The sequence below is a fragment of the Epinephelus moara genome, chromosome 23, assembly GCF_006386435.1.
Source record: "Epinephelus moara isolate mb chromosome 23, YSFRI_EMoa_1.0, whole genome shotgun sequence".
Lineage (NCBI taxonomy): Eukaryota > Metazoa > Chordata > Actinopteri > Perciformes > Serranidae > Epinephelus > Epinephelus moara.
Window position 1 is genome coordinate 31,290,204 of NC_065528.1, and position 10,091 is coordinate 31,300,294.

Sequence of the window (10,091 nt, forward strand, 5' to 3'; positions counted from 1 at the left end):
GTTGTAGCACGTATGGTTGATTTGTTATGAATTTTCAAAGTTTTGAACTTTAGACGCTTGCTGTAGCGCCACCATCAGGACTATTGGCTTGAGTTTACAGCTGAGGATATCTGGCATGAGACTGGACCTTTGTGCAAAGTTTGGTGAGTTTTCACCCATGGGAAGTATGATTTCCTCGGGAGAAGAAAGAAGAAAGAAGAAGAATACCTAGAATTACAATAGTGTCCTGACAGCTTAGCTGCCCGGACCCTAATAACTTGCAGTTCGACATGGATCTTAACACCAATGACCAATTTTGATATTTTCTGAGACGGTTATGGCACTGTGAATTCTCACACTGTTGCAACCCTATACTTGATTTGGCACTTGACTCAGGCTTTTCTGTTTTGACTTGGGACTTGACTCTGGACTTGTCTCATTTGACTAAGGACTTGAGTGTAAAGACTTGGGACTTACTTGTGACTTCCGAAACAATGACTTGTCCTACCTCTGGTTAAAAAAAAAGGGTTACCCCTTAACCAGAGGTAGGACAAAGTCATTTTTTCAGAATGGGAATATTCAAGTATTGTGTGTTAGTACAGGACTGAAGTGGCTGAAAATAACTGGGTACATTTACTTCAGTCCTATACTAACACACAATACTTTAATATTCCCATTAATTCTGCTTTCTACTTCCTCTTTACGGTACAGTATATCAGAGGTTGCGAGTGTTGTGTCGGCCTGGTTTACCTGGTTTATGTACTAACCATCAGTCAGGCTGGATTAGGTTGCCATGGGTGACATCCAGCAGAGTGAACACAAAGGCAGCGATAAAAGCCTCGTGGGCTTCTTTCACATCCTTTAAAGCTGACCTCAGAGGAGAGCAGGATCTCTGTAGACACTTAACTGGATCCCTGTGAAGGTTTAATGAAATTAACCGGCAGCACAGGCTGTGAATTAGCAGCTGGGTCAGAGGTGTTACAGGTGGTTGTCTTTAGAAAAAGGTACGTTGTTCTCGTATTTAGAACAATAGAGTCAAAGAGTTACTCCGTGTTTTAATACAACACTCTGATGTTTCCAGGAGATTAATGAAAATGTTAACACCGTTAATTCTCTTGAGACTTTACATTTCCCCAGATGTGATTTCTGAAGTGGAAATACGTCTCCATTAGATTTAAAGATAGCTGAGGCGTGCTGCTGTTTCTGTCAGATGTTGGCGTTCTTAATTAGAAACAGTCCCATCAGCCCTGTATATATCTTCACCAAAGAAAAACATCCTCATCAGGGTTATTTTAAATACTACAGAACATCACTTAAATACCAACAAACCCATTAACCAAAGGCCCGTTTCCACTGAAGAAGTTCCTGGTACTATTTGGGGGCAGGAACTACTACAGGAACGTCCTCTCGCTCGGCCCTCTCAACCGCTGTGTCTCCACTGAGAGAGCGGAGTAGGAGGAAGGTTTCTGTAAAGTTACGGGCTCTGGATGTGACTTAATCGTTGTGCGACCATTTTGACCGGGGCGACGTAGGGACGCCGTTAGCTGTTAGCCGATAGCCGATAGCGGTGTCTGTAATAACTCACTAAATGGCCCGTGAAAAAAATATTTTTTCCAGCGGATGTCTTAGTTACAACATGATTGAGCTAACTGGAGTAGTTTCATGTCGTATCCGACAACAGGAGGCTTTTAACAGATGACGTCCTGATGTTAGCTTTGCTGCTGCTTTTAGCTATCCCTGTCAGCTGATGCTTTCTAGACATCGTGATTTCCCAAAACTGAATAAATACCACACATAGCCACACAAAACTGCTTTGCTAGCTCAATCATGTTGTAACTAAGATATCCGCTGGAAAAAATATTTTTTTCACGGGCCATTTAGTGAGTTTTTTTTACATGGCGGCGGAAGCTATATGAACGAGCTAACCTGTTGTTGCTAACCGAGCTGTAAAAGTTCCGAACGAGCTAACCTGTTGTTGCTAACCGAGCTGTAAAAGTTCCGGAACTCTGTCCTTCGGGGGTGGTACCTGCGGTGGAGACACGCACCAACGGCCCCGGCCCCGTAAAATTACCCCAAAGTTCCTGCGGTGGAAACGGGCCTCAACCTACCAGTCAGCCAACAAACTACTAGGGTTGGGTACGGTTCACATTTAAACAGCAGTTCCAGTACCTGGAATTCAGTACTGGTACCTAATGCTACCTTTTTTGGGACTTTACTTTCTCTGTGATAACAAAACTTACATTTTTGAACAAGCTGTATGGGTGACGTAGTAGATTGCTTGTATCTAATCAGAAAGAAAGTGCTGTCGCGATGGTTTTGGCCCACTAGGAAGCCGATAGATTGGCTGTGGAGCTCCATGGCTGGCTTTCTGCCTTTGGGGCACTTCTGCCTCCTGTCTGAAGTTGTACCTTGCAGCTCCATGGAGCTCTGTTACCGGCCTTGGAGCTCTATTGCAGGCCACCAGGCTGTGGGGCCAAAAGATCATTGGTTAGCTCTATGTCTGTACTAACGGTGACTCTGTTTCTTTGTGTCCTCAGCTCCTCTCTGGTGCAGCAGTATAGCTATGGTGTATGCCCAGTCATCAAACACAGTTGGTGTCAATCCCTCCCTTTACTCTCCATCTTTCACGTATCAGATGTCATTTAACTACTCTGAGAGGGAGAACGCAACTGTCCTGGCAACCTTACCCACAACCCCCCTCTGCAGCCTCGAGGGCTCGTCCTCCGGCCAGCGGAACAAGACCTCCGCCTCCTATGAGCTCACCTCAGGCGAGGTCGCCGTCCTGGGCTTGGTGTTTGGGGTTCTCTGGTTGGTCTCCATCTTGGGAAATGCCCTCGTCTGCCTGGTCATCCACCGGAGCCGACGGACTCAGTCCACCACCAACTACTTTGTGGTGTCTATGGCCTGTGCGGACCTGCTCATGAGCCTGGGTTGGGCCCCTTTTATCTTCCTGCAGGTCGCCTCGGGACGATGGCCGCTGAGTGCCGCAGCCTGCAAGGCTGTGCGCTACCTGCAGCACCTCTGCCCAGGTGTGCAGGTCTACGTCTTGCTTTCCATCTCCGTAGACCGCTTCTACACAATCGTCTACCCGCTCAGCTTCAAGGTGTCGAGAGAGAAGGCCAAGAAGATGATCCTGGCCTCGTGGTTGTTTGACGCAGCCTTCGTGTCACCCTGCCTCTTCTTTTACGGCTCCACAGACAGCAGTCATTGTGACTTTTTCCTCCCAGACAGCTGGGGCAGTATAGCCTATGCCGCCGTTCACCTCCTGTTTGGTTTTTTGGTCCCGGTGGCGCTAGTCGTGTCATTCTACCAGCGGGTGGTCCGCTACATTTGGAGGATCAGCGCTGATGGCCACACAGTGCGCCGGACAATGAATATCGTCCCACGGACTAAAGTCAAGACCATCAAGATGTTCCTCATGCTCAATTCAGTCTTTTTCCTCACCTGGACGCCCTTCTACATCGCCCAGCTGTGGCACCCGAGGGAGTCTGAGGGACCCAGTAGGCAGGGGTTGCTGTTCTTCACAGCCATCGCCTGGATTTCCTTCAGCTCCACAGCGTCCAAGCCCACCCTGTACTCTGTCTACAATGCAAACTTCAGAAGGGGCATGAGGGAGACCTTCTGCATGTCGTCCATGAAATGCTATCGCAGCAATGCGTACACCATCACAGCAAGCTCTCGGATGGCTAAAAAGAACTACATTGGGGTGGTAGAAATCCCTGTGCAGGCAAAGACAGTCGCCAAGGACTCAGTTTACGATACATTTGACCGAGAGGCAAAGGAAAAGAAGGTAGCCTGGACCACTAACGCCAACCCTCCGAATACTTTTGTCTGAGCGGGTTTGGATAGTCTTAAAACTGGGAACATACAAAAATAAACTCGGCTGAAATTTTATTCTTCAACAGCACAACATCAGTGTTGGCAAGTAAAGCTAGCTGGTGGACTAAGATGCTAGCTCTGTATTCAACTGAGACAAAAGCTCACAGAAACAGAATGTGTTTGTATAAAGGGCTTTTTTTCTCTGATGTAACACACCTTCTGGCAGCCATATCGGAGGTTCTGTGAACAGCTAGCCGTTTTTATATGTCAGATTTTAATCATAATTAGTTCTGTGCTGTGTTTTGATGAATTGTTTTACCACTGGTACGTTGTGTTTTAGATAATGTCAGCTTGTTAGCTAGCTAACCATAATCTGTGGCCATCTATCAGTGACCTGTTGTAAATGCATCTGATTTGCTGCAGTAATGTATGTGGTAGAACCTAACGTTAATCAACGTATGTTATCATTGACATCATCTGCTTTGCTACATTAAGGGTAATGGTGAGTTGGCTAGCTAACAAAGCCCGAAATCTACAGCTTGTTTAGGTTAAGGCCCAATCTCAACACACCACTTGCCCCTACCACTTAGCCCTTACCCCTCCGTTTTGCGCGCTCACTTTTAGAGGTAGGGTGTCCCGATTCTTGTAGGGATAGAGGCGTAGGGCGAAATGTTAGGGCTAAATGGCCCTACAAATGGAGATTTTTAAGAGGGACACTCCATACAGAGTGTTATGACAAATCATTGACAAGATGGCTGCTTAAGCAACGAAAGAAACCCACAAATATATTTTCTTTGTTAAGAAAGATTTAAAAATTACGTTAACCTCCGTATTACCTTAGTTTAATGTTGTTTCAAGGTATTATCATCCTTTTCTTTATAACATGCATAACAAAAGAAATCACTAGTATGCCAATGTCTCGGTAGGAGCATGGGTTGTTAGCATTAGCCAGCAGAGCACCACTACTGCGCTACTGGCAGTGACAACCTGACAACCATAACAAGATGCCTGTCGGTCGTGCAAGAAAAATCACCACTGCAGAGGAGGGAATATTTGTAATATCTGGCAACACCGGTTGTGTCGGTTTACATAAACACTAGCATACTGATAAGGTATCAGGGTCTTGAATGTTTGTTGTGCAGGAGAAATCACGACCGCAGAAGAAGGTATATATGTGATGTCCGGCAACACTCGTGTCGTTTTATGTAAACACTAGCATACCAATGAGGTATCAGGGTCTTGAATGGTTGTCCCACTTTGTAGAACCTAGGACCCTTTGTAACTCTGATACGACGTGCAAGGTGGCACTTGAAAACGAGGGGTAGGGGGCAGAAATATGAAATGGGATTGGGCCTAACTCAAAGCAGAACTCACAGTGTTGTGTAATAAAAAGTAATGGAGACTACAGAGCTGCAAAGTGGGAGAAGGTGCAGGAGTTTTCAAGTGCTTCCACGTCTTTGGTGGAAATAAAACTCTCTCAACAAAAGATGTAAAATTGTGTCAGAAAATATTTAGTTCTTTGATAAAACATCAAGGGTACAAGCCTTGCAAGTGTTAACCACGACTTCTAAGATTCAATTCAGCAATAAACATCCAATCATAAAGCTTCAAATTCTGATAGTGACAACTGAAGTTTATTTTCAGTTTATTCAATTCACTTTTCAAAATTCTGGATCAGGTTTGGATTAATTTGGCAATTCCATATAGAGATAAAAATCTTTCAGGCAACCCTGGAATATAACTTTTTTGTCCAACGTTTTTATAACCAATGGCTACATCTTAAAATTTGTACCTAGTACAACATGGCAACTACAGTACGTAAGAGCAGGAAAACATTGTTTTTATGGGAAATAAATTATGGTTAAAGTATGGTTAGAGTATGGATGCAGTTCCTCGGGTTATGGCCTGGAAGCGAAGGTAAAAATTCTTCCCACTTTGCAACTCAATAGACAGCAGAAGTCCTGCTCCACTTTCAAACTAATACTCGACATTTCGACTGTCTTTACTGAGGTTTTGTTTCATTTCATGAAAAGCTGAATACCAGCTGTTTCTGAAACAATCTTTTTCTTGACATATCAAATTAGACATAGCAGATTTAGCTGATGCATTATGCTTCATCTTAATGTTTTGTCATAGCACTAGAGGAACTTCTTGACTGTGTTCGCCTAAAAGTTGTTTCTTAATTCATTCTTGACCTTGGAAAAAGGAGTCGACAAACAGTTTCGCCTTATTTATTTAGTTTTCATGGTAAGTTTTTGTTGCTTTTGAGTCTATACTATTATACTCATTTGTAGAGAGCCTATTTTTTAATCTTGTGTGCACAATAAAAATCAAATGTTGCAACTTTGGGGGCTCAGCACAAGTAGAGTATCAGATAACTTGTGAAACAATTGTGAAACAAGCTGGTCGATAAAAAGCCACTCAGAAAGTGTAGTGGGACTTAGACTCTTTGCAGATGACAGACGACTGTCCAAGTAAAATCAACATGGTCAAATTATTAACTCTGGCATGTCACTACACCACAACAAGCCTTCTCTTTTCTATTTTTTTCAGACATGGTTGCTTTTAGACTATGACACAAAGCCTCGACATATATTCTACACCGGACCAGCTGAATCTCAAACACATGTAGATGTTAATATTAGTTCAAAGGATTTCTCAGGTAGTGCAGTCTGCAGTCAGTGTCCTACCCTTAAGGTGCGGATACACCAAACCGACATCAAAGAACTAGCGGCGATGAAAACCAACTGTTGCGTCGTCTACGTCGCCTCACGTCGCCCTGTGTCAGTTGCATTTGAACACACAACACGGACTACATCCGACGGCCAAGTGGCACGTACGTTCTGAGAGAGTGAGAGAGTGGTACATCCTGTCAGTCGAGGGGTTTCCTATCTGTGCAGCCAAGCACCGCAGCACCTCCACGGGCTATTACATCCATGGACGTCGGAACTATTTTCTGAGGGGGGGGCGGGTTTTTGTTGGGAGGGACGGGGGAAGCACGCACACTTATCAATGATTAAGGATTTGATTTGAAGTTATTTTATAATAACATGCAGTTATAAGAGAACTAGAATGGATGAACACGGCATCTTTATTGTTAAGAAAATGAAACTTTGATAACTAAATCAAGCCATTTAAGGAACATAACATTATTTGTAACCTTGAATGAAAAAAAGAAAAGTCTGCGCTCCTGACTCAGGGCTTTCATGCATTTCCAAAAGTGGACCTTCTCTCAGTTGACCTACTGATGAAGATTTTAAGCAGGGTCGAGACATCGCTTTCATCCATAAGGTCACTGTGAGCGTTCATAATGGCCAAATGTGTTAGTCTCTCCTGCGTCATGGTGTTGTGCAGCCAGGTTTTCAGCTTGCGCAAGACTGAGAAAGAGCGCTCGGATGCCGCGACAGATATGGGCAGGGCCAGACAGAGCTTAACGAGCTTCTCCACCTCCAACAGCATGGAGCGGGTTTGGGTTTGGGGCTGCAAGGTTTGCAGGATGGACACAACATCCTGGATGCCAAGGCTACTGTATGTAGTCAGGCAGGCTGCATATCACATCAAAAGCATAGATCTATGCATTAATGATATGAAAGAGATAAATGTATGTCAGACAAATTGAGTTTATATTCAGATTCGCAATGCAGTGGGTAGGGAGGCTGGGGTGCGGGGGTGCGGATGGGAGGGGGTGCGGCCACACCCTCTCCCATCCGCACCCCTAGTTCCGACGTCTATGATTACATCCAGACGGTCCCGGTGTTTCCTCCGCAGGCTCCACTTCACTCAGCTGCCCAATAAACCCGCTGCTTCTTCCCACTTTAAGCTGAATAACAAACCAGGGCTCGGTGCTCCGGTTGGATCCAAACGGAGAGCCGGGGCTAGCTGGGAAGCTAGCCGAGGCTAACTGGCTGTGCTTCCCTCCGTCATGCTGCGGCTAACGCTCCGCTAGCCGCTCCCAGCTAGTTCCAGTTTGTTATTTAGGTTAAAGTGGGAAGAAGCGGTGGATCTTTCGGGCAGCTGAGTGAAGTGGAGCCTGAGGAGGAAGCACCAGTTAGCCCGGTTTCTCTACAGGCAGATTCACTCGCTACAGGGGCGAGGAAATAAAACCTGAACAGCCAATCAGAGTGATCTATCTCACCGACAAGCTCTGCCGCTGATTCAACATGCTCAATCGGCCAAAAAGCCGCCGACGCCAAAGTGCCAACGGTGCGGGACACACCGCAAAAACTAGGCCGAGAGACGCTCACTGACGGCCCGACTTTGGTCCATGGCCGACCGTCGGCTTGGTGTGTCAGGGCCTTTATTTTACAAATAGTGACATACAATAACAAACACTTAGGAGGGAATTCATTTGTAATATTTGTCACGCATAAAGCTGTATTCACTTGTACATTGATTTCTTCTAATTTCCAACTAAACTAGGGGTGAAACCAGTGAAGACTCTGGTGCTGCTTGTTCAGTGTCTTTTCAGAGCTCAAATAACTTTACGTCTGGAGAACTGTACACCCTTTACTATAATCAAAATTTAAAAATACAAATAAATTCATCCATAAATACTTATGATACTCCGAAACTCTACCAGGAAGTTGTTCTTCTTTTCCATGTGCTGTTAGATTCAGCACCAAATTAAAAATCTTGAAATGCTGCAGTTTCAAAATCCTTCGTCATGTTTGAGATCAAACAGCTCAGGCTGACAAAGCATGCTAACATGCTAATATTACAGTCTGAATGTGGGACAACTGTAAACATGTTTGCATAAAACTCTTTTAAACCCATTAATCTGTTACGCCAACTGGTCCTCCTGGATTGTATTTCTTTGTCTCACCAGTACCTTAAACTGGACATGCTTGAATTTCTCGAAGACGGTCCATCTCTCATCCAAGAGGCCTCTTCAGTCTTCAGATTGGAGAACTGGAGAAGCCTCTTGGATGAGAGATGGACCGTCTTACAATACAAAACTTTCTGGTCCATCCAACAGATTTATTTTTTCTGATAAGTAATAAACACAGCAGGCATTTAATCACGTTAAATTATTTTTTAACACAGCGAAGGACGTACAGGTAACCAGACGTTAGGTTGATGACATCTGCTGCAGCACCAGAGTCTGATCCACCTGTCCGAAGACGAGTCTCACCTGTCCGTTTCACCTGCTTGTAAAAAACATTGCGTGATAAATTGTCTTTCTGTAAACTGTCGACTATACTGTGATTTGAAGGTCCATGCTTTATACTCAGTTACAACATGAGATGCATATACGTTACCAACACATGATGTTCCAGTTGCTCTGTACAAATAAATTATTCTTTTATCATTTTAAATATACTTAGTAAAATCAGCAAAAAGCAAAGACACAAACGGACTCTGTGATTTCTGTCTTTATCCACGTCTTATTATAACGGCTTTATCTTTGAACAGAGACCACTTTTACCTTTATCTGGGCTGTATAAACAAGTCAATTAATGTTTTCTACAGGTTTCATTAATTACAAAGTTTCTATGATCCTGGTAGAACTAAAACAACTTTCACATGTGGCATTACACTGACATGAGGGATAAGAAACTCCGAAAGGTAACTGACAGAAACACAATTGATTCACCAAAGTCACACAACAGCACAAACAAACTGATCGAGGCAGCGTTAGCCGGCAACTCCTGTGTTCTGTGAGGTATAATTATTGTTTCTGTCAAAGGAGTCTGGTGGCTTTGAAGAGAGCATCAGCCCAGCCTACATGTATACAGACATATCTTAAGTATTGTCCCCCATGGTTCGGCCTCTTGTCCACGTGCAAGTGTGGAGTTTTAGGTCACTAAAAAGCAGAGGGTGCAGATTTGGAGATTTCTACCAGTTTGGTTCCGTTTTGTTTGCGGTGTTTGGTCTAATGACAACTTCACACTTTAACTTAACACTGCTGCACCACTTCACAAATGGATGCCGTCTGCTGGGCCCGGTATTGTTTGGTCCAACTCAGCATCCGCGCTTTTAAGTTTGCCAGAAACAAAGGCTTTGGATCATCAAGCCTGGCTGAAACAGCAGCTGGTGGGACAATTTGGATAGTTGCATTGTTGTAGATGAATAGCAGAAGAAAAACGTTCACGTGTACGGCATCACAGTCTTTGAGTGAGCTCCTTTATCCTTATATTGAAGGGGAATCAGCCCTTTTTAGGGAATAGGAATTGTGCAAATTTGTAGGAAAGCCCAATCAGTCTTTTTTCAGCATTGGCAGTATAAAAACAAAATTGGGGAGTGCAGCAAAATGCCGCCTGCCTACTTTTGTTTATACAGAATGCGCCTTTTTC

At 44.2% G+C, this 10,091-nt stretch overlaps 1 protein-coding gene across 1 annotated transcript in view; it reads left to right on the forward strand.

The window, feature by feature from the left end:
* The window catches only part of gpr19 (G protein-coupled receptor 19), a 9,651-nt gene extending 3,182 nt beyond the window's left edge, over nucleotides 1–6,469 (forward strand). Inside the window, exon 2 of the mRNA XM_050036361.1 lies at nucleotides 2,517–6,469. Coding sequence (XP_049892318.1) covers nucleotides 2,543–3,814 — 1,272 coding nt within the window. The 5' untranslated portion in view covers nucleotides 2,517–2,542 and the 3' untranslated portion in view covers nucleotides 3,815–6,469. The remainder of the gene's footprint in view (nucleotides 1–2,516) is intronic.
* Nucleotides 6,470–10,091: the final 3,622 nt, after the last annotated feature.